The sequence below is a fragment of the Rhinopithecus roxellana genome, chromosome 13 (genome assembly GCF_007565055.1).
Source record: "Rhinopithecus roxellana isolate Shanxi Qingling chromosome 13, ASM756505v1, whole genome shotgun sequence".
Classification (NCBI taxonomy): Eukaryota; Metazoa; Chordata; class Mammalia; order Primates; family Cercopithecidae; genus Rhinopithecus; species Rhinopithecus roxellana.
Window position 1 is genome coordinate 102154399 of NC_044561.1, and position 26140 is coordinate 102180538.

At 45.0% G+C, this 26140-nt stretch overlaps 1 protein-coding gene across 2 annotated transcripts; it reads left to right on the top strand.

Moving 5' to 3' along the window:
* On the top strand, positions 1-25132 carry NSFL1C (NSFL1 cofactor). Of its 2 annotated transcripts, XM_010361308.2 has the most exons (10): positions 1-946; positions 3229-3326; positions 9066-9140; positions 11635-11640; positions 12223-12388; positions 13041-13133; positions 14195-14304; positions 14705-14842; positions 21459-21623; positions 23386-25132. In XM_010361308.2, exons 1-10 carry the CDS (start codon positions 842-844, stop codon positions 23546-23548), a joined length of 1119 nt encoding a protein of 372 aa, XP_010359610.1. In that variant the 5' UTR covers positions 1-841; the 3' UTR covers positions 23549-25132. The 2 variants fall into 2 exon arrangements, with proteins under 2 accessions (XP_010359610.1, XP_010359612.1); XM_010361310.2 differs by lacking the exon at positions 11635-11640 and having other exon boundaries at positions 756-946.
* Positions 25133-26140: the final 1008 nt, after the last annotated feature.

A 26140-nucleotide genomic window follows, 5' to 3' on the forward strand; every position in this document is an offset into this window, starting at 1 on the left:
AGAGGCAAGATGGCAAAGAAGCTGAGGGCCCAGAGGACAGGTTTGTGCCTGAGAAGGTGGCCTTGGAGCAGAGGCCCAAAGAAAGCGGAGACAGCGCCTTGCCCATCGGTAAGGGAAAGGTGCTCCAGGCACAGAAGCAGCTAACGCAGCGGCCCTGAGGCAAATGCACCATACCTGGCAAGTTCCAGGAACAACAAGGAGGGCAAGGCGCCTGGAGCAAAGGAAGCTAGCGGATCCCTAGATGAGATGGAGGAACTGGCCCATTTCTCATGGGTCCTGCAGGCAGGCCCTGAGACAGTCTTTTATGCGGGGCGAGATAGCAAGGCATGGACGTGTTGTGAGCGGAGGCCTAGCCTGTTCAAGGTCTGAATTTTTACCCCCAGAGTGTAAGAAGCAAGGAAGCAGGGACTTTGTTTTGCTCCCTGCCATATCCACAGCCCTAGAAAAACATCGGGCCATTGATAGCTCTCAGTAAATGCTTGACGAGTAAGTGAATGAACGAATGCATAAATTAATGAAATGAGGGCTGCGTCAATGAATAATTGGGAATCTGACTCCTGCAGGGATCCTTCAGCCCACAGGTGTAGGTAAGACCCCGCCCCGCCTCTCATCCTTCGGGCTCCCACCCCCGCCGTTAGGCTGCGGTTCGCGCTGCAGTCGCCAGAGGGCGCGGAGCGGCGGGGTTTCCCGCACGGAGCGCTTTGCGTGGAGCACCACGTGGGGCGGGGCTGCGGGCGGGCTCCCACCGGCTGGGCTTCGTCGACCGGCAAGCGGAACGCGGCAGCTGGGCTTGCGCTGTGCGGCGGCCGCCGGAGCGCTTTGGGAAGCGCACTGGTCGAAGATGGCGGCGGAGCGACAGGAGGCGCTGAGGGAGTTCGTGGCGGTGACGGGCGCCGAGGAGGACCGGGCCCGCTTCTTTCTGGAGTCGGCCGGCTGGGACTTGCAGGTAGCGCCGGGAGGCGGGCTGTGTCGGGTGGGCCGGGGACTGCTGGGAACGGGCGCCTGGTGCCTTAAGCCCGCAGCGGCCGAAGCGCACAGTCATCCCCGCTCTACCGCGGGCCGACCCAGGCCTCATGGTCCCGGGACCGCTTGTCACGCGTTGCCTGCTCGGCTTGGGAGTGGGGGAACGCGGGCCAGCCGCAGCCAGTTCTGACGTGCCAGTTTCACTCTGCCTCTCCTGCTTGCGGCGTCAGCGACACTTCGGGCACTGCAGCAGCCGGCGAGTAGAGGGAGTGCCTGGGGGCGTGGCTGCCGCGCCGAATGTCTGCCGAGGGCCAGGCTGGTCCGAGTGAGTAGCTCTTGGGTGAAGCCCCACTCGGGACTAGGTGGCCGCTCATTTCCACTTCCGAAGTCCAGCCCGGGAGCTGAACCCCGCCCTGCTTTCCTAGTTGCTGGGGTGGTGGCGCAAGGTTGGAGCTTCTTCACCTTTCGTAGTTAACTTATCTGTAAAATGGGAGTCTTCGTGGGAATTACTGTGTAGTTCATTGGCACGTACTAAGTATTCACTAAATACTTGCTGAGAAGACTTAAGCTTCACGAGGCAGGGATTTTTGTACACTGATGAATTCCCAGTGCCTAAAACAATGCCTGGCACATAATAAGCACTCGGTAATTAACTGTAGAAAGAATTGCATAAATATTCTTGGCCAGCCTCGTCTTAGGTAGATGATGATGATGATGACGACGACGACTAATATTTATTGAGTACTTACCATGAGCCAGGCGCTGTTCTAACTGCTTTACATGTCTTTCGTCATTTAACCTTCGCATTTTGCCACTGAGGTTAAAGAGGTTAAGTAACTTGCTCAAGGCTTCACTAGCTACCAGGCAGACGAGGTAGAAGTGGAACTCAGCTCTGTCTGATTACAAGCAGACAGAGCCCAAGCTTTAAACCATCATGTGCCAAGTACTTTATGTAATATGATTCGTTTAATCCTAGCAACACTGTGAGGTAAAGACTAGACCCATTTTATGGATGAGGAATTGGAAGCACAGAGGGGAAAGAATTTTCTCAAGGTCACATAGCCAGTAAGTAGTGGGGTTGGAATTTGTACTGGGTCTGCTGCCAAACGTAAATTGCTTCCCAAACATAAGAATTAGGTAAAGCATCACACCTAGATCACACCTAGACACAACGGGAAGCCTCTGTGCTGGGCAGAAGTAAAAAGTTTCTACCTGAAAGACTTAAAAGCACACAGTGTTATGACCAACAGATCTTCTGTCTCGTTCCTCTCACATTGTAGTGGGGAAACTGAGACTCATGCATGTGACTTGCCTGGCAGGATCAGGACTTGAAGGTAGGCTCCCTGAGAATGTCAGTTCACTACATGTCCTGAGACAGCACACTGCCTCCCAGCAGATTACTTTTATCCCATGACAGTTCACTGTCTCCTGTAAAGTTGGTGACCCTGAGGACAGGAGCCATGTCTGTTTCATCTCTGTGACCTCAGTGCTTTCTTGTGTTTGTGCAAAGCAAGTGATTAGTAAATGCCTGTCCGTTGAGTTGGTGAGAGAGATGTCACAAATGACCAAAAGATTCCCATATTCCTTCTGTATGTGTAGACGTGACGTGCGAGTATGCATAAATCGTAATGGATTATCTCATCCAGTGTGCAGGTTGGTGAGACAGGTACCCCCATTTCACAGATTAGGAAACAACTTGAAAGAAAGGAAAAGTAGCAGCCTGGACTGACCACATTTCCTGACTCCTGGCTGTACTGGAAACGCTTAAGAGTAAGGGTCTGAGCACACTAGCAGGGATGGAACCTGGCTCCACTCTACCAGTTGGGTAAACTTGAGCAAATTATTTTTAATTCTCAGTGCTTCTGTATCAACTATAAAGTGAGATGATAATAGTACTAATAGCATAGAGTTCTGTGAAGATTAAACAAATCAACATATGTAGAATGCTCAGAACAACCTGGCACAATGCTCACTAAATGTGTGCTACTTTTACTAGATCATGTTTCTTCATAAAATGAGAATGAGAAGTGTCTTCCACCCCAGCCATTCTTACTGCCTTCTTTTCACCGTCGTGGGTGGAATTTGTTTCAGTTGACACGAAGACTAACAGTTGAGCTGTTAACCTTCTGGTCTAATTTTCTTTGGCCCATGGATGCAAGCTACCTTGTAAGTGTTGGCCATGTCTGTACTCCTCTGTGCTGAGAGGAGATATGTGTTAGGTGAAGGCCTGTTTAAGGGTCCCAAGGTACTACCTCTCTGTTTCAGATCGCACTAGCGAGCTTTTATGAGGACGGAGGGGATGAAGACATTGTGACCATTTCGCAGGCAACCCCCAGTTCAGTGTCCAGAGGCACAGCCCCCAGGTAAGGGCCAACTTCAATTATTGCTACATGAGTGTTTCCAGCAGTGAAGAGGAGTTATTTTCTGACCAGAGGGTTCAGGGCCGGGCGTGTGGACCAGGTCTGAATGAGAAGGTTAGACTGAGTCAATGGGTAGTACTTCCCAGCAAGCCTCAGTCATTTCCAGTACAGAGATGCATGACTTTTAACTGGGTGTGGTTTATGGTTCAATTCTGGGGGAAACCACAAATCTACTTTTAAGACTTTTGAGGGTCTTTTACTTATGTAATATGAGGAATGACCACTGCAACTCTAAAGTTTTTAAAAGCAAAAAAACTTCCTTTCAAGGGTGCTATAGATGTGAAAGATGAGGCGAAATGACTTTAGGAAAGCTGTTTTGATATTTTAGGATGCCCGTTACCTTATTAAGAAGTCTTGTACAAAATAAACCTGTGTAACCCACCCTTTGCCAAGTTGATTAGGGAGACCTTTTCTTACTAGGTAAAACAGTGTTAACCTTTGCGATGCCATTTGCATCCCCTGGTGCCGCCTCCCTGGCTCCCGCAGCAGATTGCTCCTGTGCTCTGCAGAGTGAGACAATGCTGGTCTTCCAGGAGACAGGCAGGGGTGCTTCCTGTAAAGGTGTCTGAACCTTTACAGAGAGTGTGACGGCAGAGATGTCTCCCTTCTCTGCTTTAGCCTGATTGCTTCTATTCTCTAGTGTATGTTTAAGCCAGGAAATTTTATTTGGGTTTGAATTCAACCCTAGAATATAACCAGTAGTGTTTCTTTGCCATAAAGTGGTAACTTATGTTTCTCTCTGAAGGCAACTGAGGTTTAAAATATATTTCCTCCCTTTGAAGAAGGAGCACTAACCCCAGATCTCATTGCTTTCTTAACTTCTTTCACTCCCATCCAGAGAAAAGAGGTAGGAGGAAAGTGATCTTGTAACTGTTTGCACGTGCTAACCTGTGAGATATTGGTGATGGCACATCTGGGTATTATTGCTTGGGACATGTTGTTAGGGTAAGTGCTGTTCTTGCAGCTGCTAGTAGAGATGGCTAATTTTCTGGGGTATGAGTCTTTGACAGCCACCTTAGGGTGTTTTTAGGATGTTGGCATTGTCAGAATTATACAGGGGGAGAGATTGAAACTTAGTCTCTAATGCCAGTTACATGTTTACTCCTCTCTTTTCTCCAGTAGTCCCAAAGTTCTATTAAGGCAGTGGTTTATTAGCGTGGGCCCAGGAGCCTGACTGCCTTGGTTCAAATCCCAGCTCTGCCACTTAAGTAAAAGCTTTGTGACCTTGGGCAGGTTACTTAATGTATCAGTTCCTCATTTTCCTTACCTGTCAATTGGGAATGATAGTGCCTACCACATAGGAGATTGAATGTGCCTACCACATAGGAGATTGCTACCACAAGCAAATAGAACACAGTATGTGTTGTTATTGTAATTTTAGTATTATCATTTTTAGCATTCATTCTCAACCTTTTTTGTTTACTCTGTCTATTCCCCAACAAGTATGTTTATTTAAGAATAGGCATAAAAGTAAAAGAATCAAGGACGTAGGGTTTAATATTAGAACTGAAATGAGTAAAAAGACTGGACACACATTCAGTCCAAGAGGCATTGCTTTATTGCTCTGTTAAGGCTCAGACTTGGTAGTAGGCCTAGAAAAGAACTGAAGACAAGAAAAAGGGAGGGAGGAGGATGCAGTCTGTTGCATGGCTCTCCTTATTGAGGAGGAAAGCAAATGCTTTTTCAGGAAAAGCCAAACTTGTGCTAGCACCTCAGAGGAATTCTGTGTGGGGCCTGCCTCTGCTTCGACCTGGATGTTGCAGGACACTTAGCCAGCTGCTGCCCTCTTCCCATCCCCCACTTTCGACTTCTCACATACCCTTTTATGTTGTCACTGCTGCCTCAGAGCAACACCCGACTCTAGAATAGGGATTCTTAATATGGAGCCCCAGAACCCTAGGAGGAATCTATGGAATGGGCATGAGAAAGTCTCTGAATTATTAATACCTGAAGTTACAAGCAAAAGTTTGTGTACACGTTAGCAGGTAACTTTTGTGGCAAAAGAATCCTTGGCTTTTATGAGATTCTCAAAGGGCTGACAGACATAAAAATGTTACCATTGCTACAGGAGACAGTTTAAACTCAGTAATAACAGCTGCCATTTATTGAGTATTTAGGAGTCAGGCACTGGGTTAAGCTTTTACATGAACACCTTTTTAGTCCTGACAACAACCCTTTGAGGTTAGTACTGTTGTTAGTACTATTAGCACTGAGGTTAGTACTATTCCTGTTTTACAGATGAGGACACTGAAGTTGGGGTATCTTTCCAAGATCACAGAGCTAGTAAAACAAGGATTTAAATGTAGGGTTGTTTCTACATTCAGCATTTCAGCTCTCAGCCCCAACGATGTTCTGCCTCTTCTTGTGGTCATTCAGAGTCCTCCAGAGTTTACCCTCGACCCACCTTCCTAATCTGACTCCCGTTTCCTCATTTCTTTGTTCCAACCAAACTGATTTCTTTGGTGTTCTAATTATTCCTTATTTTTTATTCTTCTGCTTTTGTTTGAGTCTCTCACCTGGTCAGGTGTGCCCACTCTCTTGCTTTCTGCCTATACAGATCCCATGCGTCCTTCCATGTTCACCTCCATCCCCACTCCTCTGTCGAGCGTGTTATTCCTAACCCTGTGACCAGGCGGCATGCCATAATTCTGTTCCACAGAGCTCCAATCACAACTATCACTCCTTCAGTGGCATCTCTCCCACCTTACCCTGAACTCTTTTCCTGATATTTAACTTAATTTTCTCCCCACGTAAATTGTAAGTTCCTGGAAGTGGGAGGGCTAGTATTTCAGGAGCAGTCACCATCCTTCTAGCCATATTTCTCACCTGTGTTCTCTTCTGATACTGTTCAACAGCTTTGAAGTAGATAAGGTGCTCACCATTTCGCTGGTCAGGATGCTAATTCTTAGAAAGATCAAGTAACTTACAGCTGCTTTTATCACAGATTCATGGCCAAGTCTGCCAAAGTCCAAAGCTGCTTCTACTGCCACATGCTACCTCCCTGCCAGCACCTCCCACCCCTGTATGCAGGGTTAAGCAAGAGGTAACAGTTTCTTCCTTTTTTCCCCCCTCTTTCATCCAGCAAAAGTTTTACTTGAAACTTTCAGCGACTACCATTGTCTGATTCTCTAAAACTACATTATCCAATAAGGTAGCCACTAGCTATTTAAATTAATTAGAATTAACCAAACATTGTTACTCATTTGCTCTAACCACATTTCAGATGCTTAATAGCCAAATGTGACTAGTGGCTTCTCTGTTGGACAGTGCAGATAGAGCATTTCCATCATCACAGAGAGGCAGAGCTAGGGTAACCAGATTAAAAGCAGAAAATGTCATCTGATGAAGGAGCTTTGTGCCACTTCAGTATGCCAGAGTAGCTTGGGAGATAGTTTTAATATTGAAAAATCGAACTTTCTGAGATATTTAGCCGATTTATAGAGACCATAGGACTAAAGTATTCAGCAATTGGTAGTATCCCTAGGACACCCATGCCAGAAGGTAACTGAAAGCATTACTCCACACAGTGGTTCTGAGCTTGAATGTATGTCAAAATTACCTCAGGGGCTCCTTAAGACTAGATTGTTGAATACCCCTTCCAGAGCCTCTGATTCAGTAGAATTAAGAGGGGCCTGGGGATTTGCATTTCTGACAGGTTCACCAGTAATGCTGATGCTCCTGGTCCATGACCACACTTTGAGAGCTGCTACTCAAGAGTAGTACTTAAATGTGCCACACCATGCAAAAGACTTTCCGTGCATCACTACCCCACCTGTACACAGAAAGCCCATAGGTTGGTGCTGTGATTATCTTATTTACATGTGAGAAAATGAGAGCATTGAGAATTTAAATAGCATTTCCAAGATCACAAGGGTAGGAAGCAGAATTGGGATTGGAACCTGGTACATGGACACCAGAATCAGTGTTGGATACCATCAGAGTCTGGGTGTATGAGTTTTGGGGGAAAGAAAGCCATAGCCAGAGCAAGTGATTTGCCCAAGCAAATGTACACACATATATTTGAAAGTTTAGCAACAGGGAGATAGAAAATATTTTTTTCATAGATGGTCATCCTAGCCTAGTCATTGTAAGAAACTTTAGGCTGAGCCTGTATGGAAAATTCCCTTTGGGAAGATGAATGAGTGAAACTAGTACTCTCAGGGTACTAGTACAGATCTCATCACTTGGATCCTTTTGAACCATGTCATATCGAGTATCAAGGAATGCCCACGAGGCTGTTCTCAGGAGCCAACTCATACAGGGAGCTTATTTGCTACATTGATTGGTTTTTGTCTTCTCGCTTCTAGTTGATGGAACCTCAGAACTCTTCTGTCCCCTGATTGTCTCCTTGAAATAAATGTTCAAGACTGAACTGGAGCTTTCTTCCTAGTTAACAGCTCATTAAAGCCTCACTAAACCTGTATTACTCTCTGTGTTAGTCTTTTCTCACACTGCTATAAAGAACTACCTGAGACTGGGTAATTTATGAAGAAAAGAGATTTAATTGACTCACAGTTCCATAGCTGTACAGGAAGCATAGCTGGAGGGCCTTAGGAAGCTTACAATCATGGTAAAAGGTGAAGGGGAAGCAAGCACATCTTCACATGGTGGCAGGGGAGAGCATGTGTGAAGGGGGAAGTACCACATATTTTAAAACCATCAGATCTTGTGAGAGCTCACTCAGTATCATGAGAACAGCATGGGGGAAATACACCCACATGATACAGGTCCCTCCTCCAACATTGGGAATTATGGTTCAACATGAGATTTGGGTGGGGACACAGAACCAAACCATATCACCCTCCTTCTCTCATATTATATGGAAACTGCTTTTTTCCCCTAAGAAATACAGAATTTTTTTTTTCATCTTGATAAAACTTGTGTCTTATGATCCCTGAAAAACTAAGCCTGTTCCTTGAGGACAGATCTAAACTAGGTGGAAAATGGCAGTGGAAGATAATGTCAGAGAGAATTAACCCTTCTCACGCTCATTTTTAGTTGTGCCCATCCCATACAACACTGCTTTTTTCCTCAAAATCAATACTACTTCTCCACTAACCTGCAGCAGAAGTAGACTGGGGCTTGCTTTTCTTCCAGTGCTGTCACCCACATATTCATTCATTCCTACTTCTTGACTATGTGTCCTTCCTTCAACTCTCTGGTCTCTGTGCACTGTGTATGCTGCTTTCCTGTAATGCTATACCAACCCCTTTTCCCCAGCAGCCCCGTCACCATGACTGTCCACTAGTTCTTTGGCAATTGGTCCAAATATTTCATTTTTCTGCGAAGCCTTTCTTATGTTCCTGTATTCCTTCCCACTGTCTGTAGTACTTAACCCTTGTACTCATTTTTAGTTGTGCCCACCCTACACAACACTGCTTTTTTTCCTAAATATTAATAAATACTTTCTAGTTTTTATTAAAGCCAGGATAGCTTAAATTGGGATTCCATTTTACCTCACGATAAGACTTTCTAATTTATACTCAGTCTGTGTGACCTTGGAAAAATAAATGCCACATTATTTTATCTGCAGTCTTAGAGGATTAACCTGTCTCCACATAACATCCTCCTCTCACCTACCAAAAATCTAACCTTAGTGTCTTCACCTCCTTAGCTGCTGGTGATGAGGGTTACCTTTCTTAATGCTCCCTGAGATCATTTTGCTCCTTTCTGTGTCTCCAGTGATAATAGAGTGACATCCTTCAGAGACCTCATTCATGACCAAGATGAGGATGAGGAGGAGGAGGAAGGCCAGAGGTGAGTCTTCTAGATGGGATCTGGGGGACAGTTTACAGGGAAGTTCAGGGTAATGTGTAAATCACCTAGAACAGGACCTGGTAAACATGTTCAGTTATTGCTGGCCGTTACTACTGTGGGCTGGTCTGTGGGTTATATCCTAGGAAGTCTCTTCTCCCTGTAGCTTAGAAGTGACCCCTGTTCTGTTACTTAATGTATTTATTGAGGAATATTAGGGGAGGGAAATAAGGAAAAGATCTAGCAGTCCCACTTTTTGATATTGACTCAAAAGATTTGAAATCAGTTTGTAAAGAGGTGTCTATGTTCCCATGCTCATTGCGGTGCTCTTCACAGTAGCGAAGTTATGGATCAGCGTAAGTGTCTTACCAGCAGATGAATGGATAAAGCAAATGTGGTATATGTACACAGTAGGAGTACAACTCAGTCTGTGAAAAGAAGAAAATTGTCATTTTCAACAACATGGATAGAGAACGTTATGCTAACTAAAATAAGCCAGGTACAGAAACACAAATATGACATGCTCTCACATGTGGAATCTAGAACAATTCCAATCTAGAACAATCGGCAGAGTGTGGTTACAGAGGCAGAAGTGAGGGGATAATGGGGAGATAGATGATGGTCAAAGGGTATAAAATCTTAGACAGGAGGAATATGGTTTGGGGCTTTTTTTTTTTTAAGATCTCTTGCACAGCATGATGAGTATAGTTAATAAAAGAGCATGTACATTTCAAAATTGCTAAGTGTTAATTTCAAGTGTTCTCACCACAAAAATTTTGAGTATTTGAGGTGGTGAATATGCTAACTAGCTTGATTTAATCCACTTCATATTGCTAAAGCATAACATCACTTTGTACCCCATAAGTATATACAATTATAAACTGCCAATTTACAATTTTAAAAAATAAGGAAAAGAAGGAAAAAGTTATTCATTATATTATAATCCATATGTAACCAGATATCCATTTTTTGGTATATTTCTTTCCAGCTTTTTCTTTTTAATTTAAAAAACATCATGTAAAAAACAGAATAATAGGCTTATAAGTGTATATTCCCCCAATAGACATGCACACATCTATTTGTTCTTAACCTTTAGGAGCATTGTAATAAAAATGTCCATTGTGGAAAATACAGACTAGTATGATGAAAAAGTCTTAAACTCATCTACCCTTTGGTAACTTCGGTTGATGTTCTGGCATATTTCCATCCAGTCTTTGTTCCGTATATAAATATGGTTTTGTTGAATCAATGCTACATCTCAAACATTTTCCTGTGTTATTAAAATCCTTCATATTCATATGCCTTTTCATATGCTGTAATAATAATCTGTTATATGGGATGCCTAACATTTAGGTTATTTTCAATGTTCTACTGCTGTAAATACCAGTTCTGTGAACATTTTTATGGATTAATTAACTACATTTCAGATTTTTTTTTAGGATAGTTTTTAAAAATGGAAATACCAGGTCAAGGGCATGCGTATTTTTAAGGTTCTTGCTCACAGGCTCCCAGTTCTGAAGCCAGGGCTTTGAGATCCCTTAATAAAGACTTTGACTTTCTGGTCCATTTAGCAGAACTTCATCTACCTGGAATGAACAAGAATGAACTGGCTACAACCTCATTTCATGGGTTTTGGTTCTCCACAGGATCTGCCTCGGTCTGTCAGACATTCCTAAGGAAAATTGTATAATAACTATTACGGGAATGCAGTTATCTCATCATGGTCAGTCTTTGGAGAAGTGGGCTGAGAAATTACACGTGTTCTATTCTCTATTTTCATTCCTATTGTGACCTTCACACTGCCTCAAAACCTTCCTTTTAGATACTCCTGGATATGAGAATATATGTTAATTTTAGGGTTTTACACTCCTGAGTGAAAGGCAGTGTCATCAAGTACGTGAATGCCCAGCTCATAAATGACTTTCTCATTCTCTTCCCACCCAGTCACATCCTCCAGACGATGACCTTCCTTTATTTCACATTCCGCTTACTTCCTTGACCCCTCAGCATTTCAGACTGAAAGGACACTGGTACTGTTGTCCTTGTCAGGGCCTGTGGCTTTGCCTCTCGTTCCCTCGTGGATGTCAGGAAATAGAGGGCTGAGCCTAATGTTTATAGGTTCTCGATTTTTCCCACTTGGGGACAAGCTGTTGACTTAGCTCTGACTAGGAGTAATAAGGAGGCAGTGGGGCCAGGCTGCATGACAACTGGTTTTCAGACCCATATAAAAAAGTACTAATTTTATTATCTCAAGCCATGCCTGGCCTGTTGCAAAGCCCAGTGTGGGTGTCTTGGGGCTTGTATTTGAGATTGGAGCTTATCTGACCTCCAGTACCCTTTCCTCAGGGGCCACAGTGTGTGTCACATGAATGGCAAGGTGAGGTGAGGCTTGGGGGAGCTCCTGGTGCTGTGTCACACCACCTTACCTGTGTGCATTACTCTGTGCTTGTTCTTTTGCATACATCTGCTGATTTGAACCTCACGGCTCTGACTTAAGGAGCAGGTAGGTAGGGCATGTGGTCCTTCCCTCCCATTTCAAAGACGAGGAAAGTGAGTTACAGAGTAGTGCACTGCCTTACCCAGGACACACAGTGGCAGAGCCAAGACTGGAGCCTAGCTGCTTGTACTAACCATGCCAGTGCCGCCATTAACCCCGAGTCACTAGTGGTGGATACTTCTGACTATGACTGCAGTCACTGTCTCCTGGAGAGGAGACTGGCCACCAGATTGATATTTCCCAGCTGAGACTCTCTCCTGAGCTGATAAGCTGTTTTGCATGCCTGGAATGCCTTTCCCCAATTTGTTCACCTAATAAACTCATCCTCATCCTTAAGACTCGGCCCAGAAGACACCCTTATAGGAAGTCTTGGCTGTCCTTCCCACCCAGTGTTCCCTTACTGACTTCTGTTGCTGCTCACACTGCATTGTACCTGCTTGCCTCCTTCCATGTGTTCCTAGCTAGCCAGTAAGTTCTTTAAAGACAAGCATTGTACCCTTTGCCTCAGTGTGCCCAGCACCAACCTGGCACATGTTCTATTCATGTTTTCCATGAGTGTTTCATATTAGAGGTGTATTTTGTACACAGGTTTTATGCTGGGGGCTCAGAGAGAAGTGGACAGCAAATTGTTGGCCCTCCCAGGAAGAAAAGTCCCAACGAGCTGGTGGATGATCTCTTTAAAGGTGCCAAAGAGCATGGAGCTGTAGCTGTGGAGCGAGTGACCAAGAGCCCTGGAGAGACCAGTAAACCGAGAGTGAGTATAAGGGTCGTTGTCTGCCCACAGGACTGAGATTCCAGAGCTGGGAATGCCACCTTCTTTACCTCGGTAGTGACTGATTCTTTTTCTTTTTTTCATGTGCTTACTTGGTCTTCTGTGCAGAACGCGAGTGTAGTTTCTCTCACCCTTTAACGTGGAACCAAGAATTGGGGCAGAGTTTTCAAATCTGTAGCCTATGGTCTAGATTGGGTTCTGCATACATGTTTTGTTTGGCCTATCCAGCTTGACTTATTTGGAGTTTTATTTTGTTTTACTTGTATTAATAGTCATCTATTTTATATAAAATAGGGATTTCTGTCTCTTTGGGAATCCTGTATTCCAAATTCCTGTAACCCAAATTCCTACATGGTCATGGTTAATGAGAGTTTAGTAGCATCTGTTTCCTTTAGCCAGGCACTGCCCCTTCCAGCCCTTACCCCAATTCTGGCCACCTAATTCATTTACCATACTGCCTGGCCATGTAGGCACTGAGTCTGATGTCAGAGAAAATGCATCTGGTAGCTAACATGCTTGATCAGGAACCCATTCCTCTTTCTTCCTCTTACCTAAGATATATATATCATTATATCTGAGTAACCCTTTTACCATGGACCAACCTCTGAAATGTGTATGAACTTGTCCCTTATAGCCATTTGCAGGAGGTGGCTACCGCCTTGGGGCAGCACCAGAGGAAGAGTCTGCCTATGTGGCAGGAGAAAAGAGGCAGCATTCCAGCCAAGATGTGAGTGTGCATCCACCTTGCATGAGGGAAACCTGTGGACTGTTCTGTCATTTTTCTGAAGGGATTGGTTACATATTGTGCATGAACCAGCAGCCTCTGAAAGGGAAGCTAACAGACATAGTGCCCTTGCTGTGGTTCACGAACAGAGAGGCTTACTGGAAAATCAAAGGCAGCTTTCATGGGTGCTGGGTGAGAGAGCTGGTGAGAACGGGGGGGAAAGGGGATGGGCAAATGAAGGAGTTTTTTGAGCAGCCCATGGATCTCAGGCAGAGGTACAGTGTATCTGGGGTTCTCTAGTGATGTGAGTATAGGTGAAGAACTTGTCTTCAGACCCCCAGAGAAGACTTAACACCAATTTTTTTTTTTTTTTTTTTTCAGTTTTCCTCATTGTCCAGTATTTATCCCTGTGCATAGGGTCCCCCTCCCCACAAGTGTAATCATACACACAATTTTGAGTCTTTTTTATTCAATATTATACCACAAACATTTTCTTGTAGTCTTGTGATCATTGATTTCTATAATATGTTTTAAATCATTTTGGGTTTATTCCAAAATAAAGTCAAGCAAGAAGACAATAAACATTTTATCCTCCGAGGCAGCTGCTAATGCCTTGGTTTTTAGCCTTTTAGACCCTTTGCTGTGAATGTGTATGGGAGTTGTTGTTAACAGAACTTGTGGATAACATTTTTAATGACTGTGGAATAGTCCACAAGCAAGATTTGCCATGGTAGTTTAGTCGGACACTCACTGCATACCAAGCACAAGCAAAGCGTCAATTGGGTCACCTGCCCGGAGCCATCTAGCTAGTGAGTGACACAGTCAAGATGCAGCCTCAGTTCTCCTAAAACAAAACCCCTGCTCTTAGTCTGTGCTAGATCACCTTCCTATTCTAGGTTAATGCTTATTTAGTTTGCTTGTTGAATTGCTTGTGCACACATGTATGTATGTGTGTCTGTCTATGTGTTAGCAACACTGAGAAATAGTAAAAGCCTGCTAATTTGCAAGTTCAAATTGTTATGCTTACCAGATTCCTGGTAACTGTTTACTCCCTGTCATCACAGGTTCATGTAGTATTGAAACTCTGGAAGAGTGGATTCAGCCTGGATAATGGAGAACTCAGAAGCTACCAAGATCCATCCAATGCCCAGTTTCTGGAGTCTATCCGCAGAGGGTGAGTGAAAAAGCTCTCCTCCAGGTCCCAAATCAGTGAGTGGATAGCAGTTGGGAAAGAAGAAGGCAAAATGTTGATTATTTGGGAAGTAAATTGTTTGAAGCAGATTCAGCATAGTTGAGATACAGATTCATAGATCTGCTCCAAAAACCTTGTGTGTCCATTTTTCCCCTTTGGGCCTGAGGCAGACCTAAGTGGCCAAATAAGAAATAGTTGTCGGCCATGGCTGAACAAACAAGAGAAAAGGTGGAGGCAGACAGGTAGCTACCAGAGTAGCCTGCTCCCTGGGGAGACCCAGCAATTTTCTCTGTGGGACTGAGAGGTTTCTTCTTCCCTTTTCCCCATCACTGTCATTTCCATCTTCTCTCTGTGGACCCCAGCATGGCCTTTTCTCCCACAGGGAGGTGCCAGCAGAGCTGCGGAGGCTAGCTCACGGTGGACAGGTGAACTTGGATATGGAGGACCATCGGGACGAGGACTTTGTGAAGCCCAAAGGAGCCTTCAAAGCCTTCACTGGCGAGGGTCAGAAACTGGGCAGGTAAGGAGCAGCACAGGTGAGAGCCAGACTGTCAGTCATACCTGCCAAGCCCAGCAGACCCTGTGTATCACTCACTTTGGTTATTAGCTCTTTACTGTTTACAAAATACTTCAAATTGTATTTCTATGGGAGGAACAGTGTGGAGAACACGGACTTTGGAGTTAACTGACCTGAGTTTATATCTCTGCTTCTTCACTTTCTAGCAGTGTGATCTTGGACTGTACAGCCTCAGTTTCCTCAACCATAAGTTGGTACTAATAAGAGTCCATAGCTTCTAGGATTATTGTTGCAAGGAATAAGTGAGCTGATACATGTAGAACATTGTTCCATAGTTACCAGTCAATGTAAGCAGAGAGTGTAACATAATTGCTGCTATGGATCGGTAATCTAGGGTGTTCAGGGAAGGTGTCATCTCCTTGATGGCTTAAGGCCAAAATGGGGATTCCAAGGGGGATAAGGAATTACAGACTGTCATCCAGCCAGGCCTCACGGTGGGTTGCTTAGGATGCAGGGACACTCAAGAACCTTGCTGCCCCTTTGCAAGCTGGTGTGCTACCATTATGGCAGCTCAGCAGCTCTTATTTCTACTTATTTGACCCTTCCTGACACTCACTCTGCCACTTGTGACTTTTTCTGCCTTGTGTCCTCTGCCACTGCCTTCTCACTCCTGTACCCTCTACTAACAGACATTCTCTATCTTCTATTCAAACCCTCTGATGATATCTGATTGGTTAATAGTCACTGGTATCCCTCATACAGTTTTCCCACCAGACTCTTGGCCAACCCATTGGTAGGCTGCCTTCTCTCAGGATCCACTTAGCTTTGGCCATGGCCATGGGGTCGCCTGATTAGTGTTCTTCAGAGGGAACTGTGCACATGGTAGGCATTCAGAGCATAGTGACCCTTCTTGCCAATATGATCTTTATTTTATAGAGAGAAAGCTGAGGCTTTTGGACATTAGGGGCCTGTCCTTGTGTGTGGTCTGTGTTACAGCCGGGACCCCAGGCCTTCTGACTGGCATTCCTTCCTGCACTCCTGCACAATGAGACATCCTTTCTAACCTAGATCTGGCAGTTCTCAAAGTAGGTACTGCCTTTGCTCACCTCACTGTCTTCAGGGATCAAAGCTTGGTCTTCCAGCAACCATGCCCTTTGAGCTTCTGGCTGGCCCTCTGCTAGAATCCCTTACCTGCCTATTGACCATTCATGCCTCATCAGGAGCAAGGGTCAGAGCTCACGGTATTAGATTTAGCAGGCCCAAAATAGTTAAGTCATCCCTATTCTCATCATTTCATCTACTGTGTCAAGGGCCGTGGACTAGCCCAGGACAGCTGTTCTTACAGAGAGTGTCCCTGTCAGTTGTGATGAGCTTTATAGGGCACCTAATTTTCTTTTTCTTTGATTATTAAAGTGGTACATGTTCATCTAAATACAAAGTGCAGGTAAAGAATAAAAGCTGTCCTAAACCTAACACCCAGAAATGTCTGGCAAGTGTATCTTTCTTCTCTTACTCATTTACATGTGTTTGTAAACGTGCTGTTTTATCACCCACTTTTTGCTTTATCCGTGAAGTATGGCTGTCATCCTATATCAGTGAGTTTATTTCTACACTTTTGATTATAATGCTTACATAATTTTCTAGCCCACAAATGTGTTGTAATTTAACCAGTCCCTACTGTTAAACATTTAGGCAGCTACCAGAATTACAACATTGCAGTGAATATCTCTAATTAAATCTTTGTATACTCTTTAATCTTGGGCTAGACATAGGATTATTGTTTCAAAAGGGCTTCATATTTTTAAGATATCAGATTGCCCATCAAAAAGGTTATACTTTTTATGCTCACTGCCAGTTACAAGGGAGGGCTTAGAGCTTCAGAACACCATGTACTTTGGGTGTGATTTTATAATACTAACAGGAAATGCTTCTACTATTGGAGAGTCTAACCATATTATGTGTGTGAAACTCTGCATCTCAGAAAATTAAAATATCTTTAAAGTCTATTTTAGCATGATAGAAATAAATATTAGTGTGGAGAATGAGTACAAGATAGAACTTGATATCACCATGATGTTTATCAACAAAGTAAGTGTTCACTGCCAACTCCACTTGCATTTTATTTCAGTTCTGGCTTTTTATGAAAACTTAGCTTAAAAAAAAAAAACAGCCACAGTTTTATATTAGCTAGGTGAGATGGGACTTTAGCTTTTCAGTCTAAATCAGGACAGCTGCTTTAGTTTTTCCTGTAAGTTTTACTACATTTTTCATTGTCTTATGAACCAAAATGATCAGAAGCCAAAAGTTCAAGAAAATTTTCTCAGATTTGCTTCAAAAATCAGTCAGTACTGGACTTTTTCAAAATCTTAATTATCTGGGAAAATGCTTCAAGTGAATGAATAAGTTGTCTCAGTTCAAAGATTTTGAGAAACTTCAGTTGTATTAAATGTTTGTTGTTTTAGTAAAAGGCAAAAGATGTATACAATTTGAAGAGAAACCAGAGAATTTTGTTGTTGTTTTAGCAAACAGCAAGAGTGCACTTGAAAGGAGGGGTCACTGCTGCTGGAAGTGAGCTTTAGCTGCTCCTGTGCCACCTCTAGTGGTTATTATTTTGGAGAATATGACTGGTCTCAGGATTGTAACAGTGGCGAGAAAGTACCTAGTGCCAGTTTATTCCCACTGTAAAGATAGGAGGAGTTGGGTGATTCAGGCTCTTGGATTGAGACTCATTTTCCCCATAACTTACTATGTTTGTAGGGAGACACCAAAAAACACTATAGACATCTGCTCTAACCTTTCCTGCCTGTGATCAAACAGCTGCAGATGGCCAGCCGCTCATTGGGAGCAGTAGCCCAGCTGTTGGCAGTTCTCAGGAAGAGCTGACAGACCAGCTCCTTTGAACAGATGTATGTGGCTGCCCTGCGGGATGATTAGAGCACTATGGAACTAATGTTCTTTAAATGATGTGCTCTTACTATTTGAAGAATCAGGAGGCCTGGTCGTCAGGTTTCTCCTCCTCTTCTACTCCCTATCCTCCTTGAGAGCAGCACAGACTGGGAATGCCTTTCAGGTGACCTTCCACTTACAGCCCATGGGCAGCTGATAGCATTTCCAGTGGATTTAGGTCCAGAATTGAGGCAAATATAAGTGGGGCAGGACCTTGATGAATGATAGTAATTGGCTAGTCGAGTGTTTTATGTTGTTAGCTAAGCACTATGCAAAGTATTTCACATGTTTTATCTTCTTTAATCCTGTTTTGATCCCCATTCTAGAAAGAAGGACCCTGAGACTTGGTGAGATCCATATTGCTGGCCAGTGCAGAGCTGGGTCCCTCCAGTCTCTGCCCTTACCTGCCAACCTGCATAGCATCCTGGATATTCTTGCATAGCCACATAGACATTTGTTTGTGTTTTTAGTATGTGCTGGGTACAGTGCATGTTTTTAGCTATTTTCTCAACTATCTGGGAAGTTTTAACTGTTTTTTGATGAGGAAACTGGGTCTTGAAATCCAGGCCTATATCTGTCTGACTGTAAGGCCCAACAGAAGAGTGTGACAGTGTGAAGAGCACAGGATGGAGAGCCAGACAGGTCGGATTGTATACTGCCTCCTCTGTGAACCAACACTGGAATTTTGGGCAAGTTGCTTAACCCTGTTGTGCCTCAGTTTCCTCATCTGTGAAGTGAAGATGATGCATCCCTACCTCATAGGCTGGGGGTTAAGCCTGTGGGTTAAGTAATGTGGGTTAGTACATGTGAAGTACTCAGCACAGGGCCTGGCTTAGGAATGGGTGCCTCATAAACAGTCACCATATTTATCAGGCCACCCTGCCTCACCTAATTTTCAGGGAGTGTGTAAGAGAAACAACCAGTCAGAAGCAGCACAGCCAAGTCCAGGCATCAGACTTTCCTCATCTCTTCCAGTGATGAGCCACCAGCCATCTGCAACAGGACTTGCTGGGAAGCAAACCCAAACAGCAACTGCTTCCTTGTGTGGAGGATTTCGTAAATATCAGGCCTTGCATGCACACTGTCTCGTCTCATCCTCAGAACAGCTCCTCATTTTACACACGAAGACACTGAAGCCCCGGGAAGTTGTGACTTGCTTAAGGCCACACTGCTTGTTTAGTTTAGAGGCAGAGCGGAGGCCAAATGGTAGGTGGCATAGCTCCAAAGATTGTGCCATTTCTCTAGCATCACACCAATTCTCCTTAATCATAGGGACAGTAGAGACTGCTTCCCCCTAAAAGGCATGGAGATGTGGTAAGGAGAGTATCTCCATTTTATAGAAAAGGAAATTGAGGTGCCAAGATGCTCAGTAACTTGCTGAGGGTCATCAGCTCGTAAGTGAGGAATGACACTCAAGGAGAAGTTTGAGAAAGCATTTTCAATGTAAATATTTTTCTAAAGTAAACCATCCTAATTGTAAAGCTTGACAAAATCCTGGCTGGTGGGAATACACAGAATATATACTGAAAGAAAGCTTGTTTATTGCATGAGTTTTTAAAAATGATCCATAGCATGTGTGTCTGTTTTCTCATCTATAAAATGGAGATAACACCCATCTACACCCATCTCAAAGGATGGTTGTGGTGATTCAGTGAGGTCATGACTGTGAAAGCTCCTTTAGACAATCCTGCACAAAGTCGATGTAAATGTCACTCCTGTTTTTTCTACTCTCCACCCCCTTGCCTGAATAGATGTCAGCTATTTTGGCTTAACAGCTTCTTTCTCATTTTAGGCCTGACTGAAAATGTTATAGTTCCCTTTCTGGCAGGCAGTGGTTTCAATGAGTACATGTACTTTGAATTATTATAAGTAATTGAGGGACAGCCTGCCTGAATTCTAATTGGAGAGTTGACCTAATGTCTGTGAAACTAATGAACAAAACAAGATAGTGTAGATCAGGAATGTCCAGTCTTTTGGCTTCCCTGAGCCACATTGAAAGAAGAAGAATTGCCTTGGGCCACACATGAAATACACTAATACTAATGATAGCTGATGAGCTAACAACAACAACAAAAAAAAAGCAAAAAAAAACTCATAACATTTTAAGAAAGTTTACGAACTTGTGTTGGGCTGCATTCAAAGCTGTCCTGGGCCACATACGGCCCATGAGCCATGGGTGGTTGGAAAAGCTTGGTGCAGAGCTTAGGCATGTACAAGTATGTGAGGTTTACCTCTTCACTCTTTCCAAGCAACTCTTGTGGCCTATGGTGGTGTCATTTAAACTCTGTGTCCCAGCCTACACTTTTTGAGTCCCACATGCTGTGAGACTGATGCATAGAAGCAGCTTCTCTAGTGCTAGTAATGTGGGCGACATTCTCTTCTGAGCTCTACTTTGTAATTCTCTAAGTCCATATTTTTCACATTCACAGAAAAGAATAAGTTCACTTTTCAGTCATTCTTTAATTATATGCTTCAGGGCGGTATTGAACTGTTCAGTCTCTCAAAACTTTTAATGTACCAATGGCCTCTGAAGCTGCTGGTGTGATATGTGGTCTTTCCTACACCTTCCTTCCTATGGAACACACTTTGGAAAGCACTTTCAGTTGGATTTGCTCTGAGTACCATTTTTGGGGCTGTGAAGGGGGAAGGGTAAGGTACAAGAACTGATCTAATTAGAGGCTTTGAGGGGAAGCAAAGGCTTATCTAATGGCCTTGCTTCTTTGTAAAGGTCTAGGTCAGGTCGTCTGCCAAGAGAAAGACTGGGAGTGAAGTGAACAGATAGTTTGGAGGCGAGAAGGTGGCTCCATACAGTTGTGGAGAATTGGGAGTCCTTGTGCATTTTGTGTTTGTCAGCCATCCTGAGTGCATTATGCAATTTTCCCCTTTAATCCTCACAAAAACTGAGCAAGGCCTATAGCCTTAACCCTTTAAAAATCGAATTATTACCTTTGTTGAAACTAAGCATGTTTGAGTAATTCAAACCCTGGTCCATGTGATTCTAAGATATGAAATCTAACACTGTGGCAGACACCGTGTCCTGTTCATTGTATGATGAATCCCAGCAGTACCCAGCACTTGATTGGCTTTTCAACACCCTTCAGAACTCTCTCCCCTGCCCTCAGTAGTGGATGTGTGAGTACAGACAACACGAGTGAGGTGCACTAGGTAATGCAGGCCTGAAAATTCCATCACAGAGGAAGAATCTGGATTGCTTCACCTGCAACCTGCCACTCACCTGCCAGGCTGTGCCAAGGCTGCCTCAACTGCAGACTTGGAACACTCCCCTCTACCACTCCGTTGAGACCAAAACTGACCCTGGTCTATTATGTCTTCTAGCCTTACGACCCTGTCTCTCCCACCCTAGGCTGTCCTGCTTTCCTCCCTTCAAGCCCTTGTTCAGATGAAGACACCAAGGAGGACAAAGGCCGAGTAACTTGCCCACATTACTCAGGAGCAAGAGAGCTAGCAATAACATATGAAACATATGACTCAGGGTTTGAGGCTAATTCTGCTGGACCACAAGGGCACAGTTCTCCCTGTCTGGGTCAATAGATCAGCAGCACCAAACGATGACAGGAGCATAGCAAATGCTCAGTAACAGTCCAAGAGGGGATTCCCTTCTTGCCAGGGGCCTTGTTTCTGCTTGTGTCCTGATGCCATCCTCTCTCCTCAGCACTGCCCCCCAGGTGTTCAGTACCAGCTCTCCAGCCCAACAGGCAGAAAATGAAGCCAAAGCCAGCTCTTCCATCTTAATCGACGAATCAGAGCCTACCACAAACATCCAAATTCGGCTTGCAGACGGCGGGAGGCTGGTGCAGAAATTTAACCACAGCCACAGGTACCTTGCATTGTGTGGCCTTGCTTATTCTAGGAGTGTCTTCTGGGACTCACACGAATGTGTGGGAAGCAGAGAGCCGTTCTTCCTCCTAAACACCAGCAGGCACTCCATGCTTTCCCCAAAACAGACATGAGGGTCGTAAGGACTACAAGTCTGAAGCCTTAGGTTCTGGTCCCCACTCTTCCAGTAGTGTGGCCAGTGACTGTTAACTTCCCCCCGCCGTGTGTCTCATTCTTCATCTGTAAAATTAGAGTATTGGATTTCTCAGGGCTTTTTTAAGCTACCGGACTGTTCAGAGGAAGTCTTATTCTAAAGTCCTGTGAAGAGATCAAATTAGAACTGCTGTGGTTGATAGAGGAGAAGGGGTTACAGTGCCAGCATCCCACTCACCTGGCTTCCTCCACCTCCCTCCCCACAAGCGGCCTGTGAAAACCACTGGGCCAGGAAGATCTCTTCTAGATCTGGCTGTCGAGAATTCTGGGACTGCCTGTTCTACATCTCAGACCATCTGGGCTAGATCAGTTCCTCCTTCAGTTTAAAGATGGGGAGACTGAGGTGTAGCAAAGGGAAGAGACTAGTAGGAGAGGTGCTAGAGGACTGTTGCCAGTAAATATATTTGGTATCTCCTTTCTGTAGAACAGAAGTGTCTAAATTTTATTGGTCATGAGCCAACTAAGCCAGCACCCACATGTGGGGTCAGTGAATTGTTTGACAATCGTTGAGTATCGACTGGGCTCGCCTGTGAGTAAAAGCGGGAGACAAGCCCCAGCTGTGAGCCAGGAGCATCTAGAGCCTGTTCAGACCTCCTTCATCAGGAACCTTCATTACACTCAAGTGTCTGGTGGTTAAGGGAGTGACCCATCCCAGTGATGTGAGTTACTTGCCTCAGTTTCGTTTCACTCATTAAGCTCAGCACACTGCTGCCCACTCCCAAGGTGGACAGCCCATGCAGAGAGCTTCACTGGGTGAAAAGGCTTGGTTTGCTAAAAGGCACAGGCAGAATCCTGCAGGTCCACACCCTTAGATGTGCCAAATTGTAAGTTGCATAGATTTTAGGGGTTTGGGGCAAAAAGGAAACTTCTGTTTAAGTGCTGTAGAGAAGGAGGCATTGTTTCCAGGTGGTTTCATTCTCATATGATCTCCAGGTTCAGAAGACAGGCAGTGTCTGGAGAAACGATTCCTGGCCCTGAGAAGTTGACCATTAATTTCTGACAAATAGTTTGTGATTCCTGTGACATACAAGACAGACATATACTGCCCTTATGAAATTCGTGAGCTGCAGGAGGAGACACTAATCAGATCATTCCATAAATGTGGAAGGAGGGCCAGGGATGGAGACAAGGAGCTGAGGGAGGCTGTCCTGAGGAGGTGGCATTTGATCCGAGGCCTGAGTTGTGATTAGGAGGATTACAGGATGGGGATCAGGCAGGGGGCCTCTGGAAAGAAGGACCCAAATGTGGGAAGAGAGTATGGCCTGATAAACCAAAAGTGGGGAGAAGAGATTGAGGGGAAAGAGGGTGGTAGAAAATTAGGCAGGCCTTGGGAACCCAGTAGGGTTGTTGATGTTTATCTCAAGGAAAATAGAAACAGCAGTGGAGGACTCTTGGCAAGAAAGGGACATGGTCCCACATGCCTGAGTGTAGCTTTCGCTGTTCTGTGGAGAAGGTCAGGGAAGGGGATTTGCAAGGTGTTTAGCTTTCCACAGGGCAGGGGTGTGGATGGCAGAGGAGGGCACAGCTCACCACTTCCCCAACTCCTGCAGGATCAGCGACATCCGACTCTTCATCGTGGATGCCCGGCCAGCCATGGCTGCCACCAGCTTTATCCTCATGACTACTTTCCCGAACAAAGAGCTGGCTGATGAGAGCCAGACCCTGAAGGAAGCCAACCTGCTCAATGCTGTCATCGTGCAGCGGTTAACATAACCGCCCAGCCAGCTGCCTGGCGTCCCTCCTGTGTTTCCCATGGCCAGTGGCCATGCCCCATGAGGATCGCCCCTCCTGCCCCCTTGTGCACACCCAGCAGTCCAGTGCGACGTCTCCTCCATAGCTCTGGGTTCTTAGATCTTGGTTGGACATTTGTTTTCTCCTTAGTTGCATTTCCTGGGTTTTTGTGACGATCAATGGACTTTAATGAAAAAAAAATAAAAACAACCAAAAAAATTGAAGGAATATCACCAGCATGTTGTACGGAAACTCTCCCACTGAAGCAGGCTTTAATTGCTTTAAAATTATATTTATCTTGGGGCCTGTGGGAGGAAACTTCCTTCCATCTTCTCTACATAAAAACTTGTGGCACACAAGGCTTATTCACTAGTGTGTCCCACCTGCCAGCCCCAACGATCACTGGAGGAAAGAGGGGAAATGTGTCGAAAGGGGCTTTGCCACCACTTGTTCCCACGAGAATGTATCGCTTGCCCAGATAAAACTGGGCAGCAGCCAGAGTCCCCTGAAGTGGGAAATCAGAGCTACATGCACACAGTGTCTTCAGAAGATGAAAATAAGTATTTCCCTGTGCTCCTTTTACTCAACCCCTGGGAAATCCAATCTTGCCAGGCCTTGGCCAGTTGAGAGTCTGTTCCACCTGCCTGCCTGGCCCTTTCCTCCGTCACCATCCAGACTGCTCACCTCCTGGGTATTGTTATGGGCTCCTTTATGGTTTGATTTACTCCACGTGCAGAAGTCTTGAGTGGACCTAGGAGGTAGGTGGGGTATCTTTTTCACTAGGATACAGCTCATGCCAACCCAACCCAAGTGAGTTCAGAATCAGGGTATCTTGCCCTAAAAGATAAACAGTCAAAATGCCACCGAGCTGTTCACTAGTGATGTGTGGCAAGTCAAATCAACTGTTGAAGAAGGAGTGAGTTTCCTGTGCTACAAGCATCTGTCACTGTTGGTACATGCAGGAGGCTTCTGCTGGGTATGTTTTGGAAGTGAGTGTCACTACTTGGCTTTGCTTAGCAGATTCTGCTTCACAGTTGTTGTTTGACCTGCTGACTTGTGACTTGCAGAGACATAGGCAGTAGTCCTAGCCTGGTAAAGACCCTCCACCAGCCCCGTAAGTTTGCTTCCTATGCAGGTTTGGGAGAGGAGGCCCGTTGGGCTCTTGGATGGAATCCTTTCCCCTGCTAAACAAACCAGAGACTTAGAATCAGTGCTGACTCAGGATCTCCTGGTTTGGAATCGTAATGTGCCTCGATCCTCTTTCCAAGCAGGCCTCACCAGTCTTTCTGTTTCCTGCTTCACCCCTGCAATGAGCCAAGAACCAACACTACATCCACCTAGAACTGCAGAAGGGCTTGTGGTTTCAACCAAGACCCATCCTGAGCAAGGGACTTGGCTTGGTGCTTTTGATCCCAAAGTTCCCACACTGGCAGTGACCTGCTGGGGCAATGGCATCTGTCATAGTGTTTTCTCCAGCAGGTGGAGATTACTATGGAAACTACATATGGGTCTGGAAAAACTGTACACTGTTGTCACCTTGAACATTAAAAACCAGAATGAGGACAATGGACTTTTGTACTTTCTAATGGGTTGCTTTGACGGAAACTACAGCAGCCAGCAGAAGTGCTTCAGTGCTTCACAAAGGTCCCACTTCACAGTGCAAAACCTTGAGCCCCAGTCACACTGCCAGTAAGTGGTAAGGTGCTGCCTGTTCCCATCCAGAGCCTACGTTCAGCCACCACGGAGTGCAGTGTACACTCCATCCGTAACTGCCAGGCCCCCCCCCCCCCCACCTCCTCACAGTGTCTGCTTAATTAGTATATTGCAGAAGAGATTGTAAAAACACCCACTTAAAACCTGTATCATCTACAGTAGTTTGCAAAGAGCCCCCAGCACCTCTGGGAAGCAAGCAAGGCAGGTGATCGCTTACCTGTATTGTTGATGCAGCTACCACAGTTGAGAGACAGTCCCTCTGACATTGGACCAGGGATCACACTGGTCTGCTTCCAGGCTGGGGAAGGATGTTCCCAGCCCTAGTTTTCTGTTTTGGGCAGTCTAGATTGAAAGGCCCATTCACCCAGATAGGCTTTCACAGGTTTAAAAGAAAAAGGATAGCCACTGGTCCCGGGGCCTCTGAATTCAGTTCTCAACTGGGGCATTTTGAATCTCCCCAAAAACTGATTGGGAAGAGAACCTCCTGGCATTAAATGGGCCAGGCCAAGGATGCATGTCAGTTCATTGGACATGCCTTGGTAGATATCCAAAATTCATCAAAATGAAAAAGGCAAAGTAATTGTCATGATGCCCTTTCTAAAAGTGCAGTTTTAACTAGTCTCTGCTGTGGGATGTGGGTTGTTTGATCTTGTTAACAATCATGCCCAGCAACCATGTGGGTAGAGTCTTGCAAGATCCGACTGCTTCCTCATCAGAAGACCAGGGAAGAAGCAGGCATGTGGGGCAAGAGCTGGACATGGCTTTAATGGCATTCCAAAGTGTCTTCCAAAGGGGCTGTGGCCTTTTTCATGCCCATCCATAGGACAAAGCATGCCCTTCCCTGCCAGGAGCTGAAAGGTT

Bases quoted from the DNA above. Each gene is read 5' to 3' on its own strand.
- NSFL1C (XM_010361308.2), top strand. From the start codon at position 842: ATGGCGGCGGAGCGACAGGAGGCGCTGAGGGAGTTCGTGGCGGTGACG. The intron at 947-3,228 runs GTAGCGCCGGGA...TCTCTGTTTCAG, and splicing joins CGGCCGGCTGGGACTTGCAG to ATCGCACTAGCGAGCTTTTA. The intron at 3,327-9,065 runs GTAAGGGCCAAC...CTGTGTCTCCAG, and splicing joins TCCAGAGGCACAGCCCCCAG to TGATAATAGAGTGACATCCT.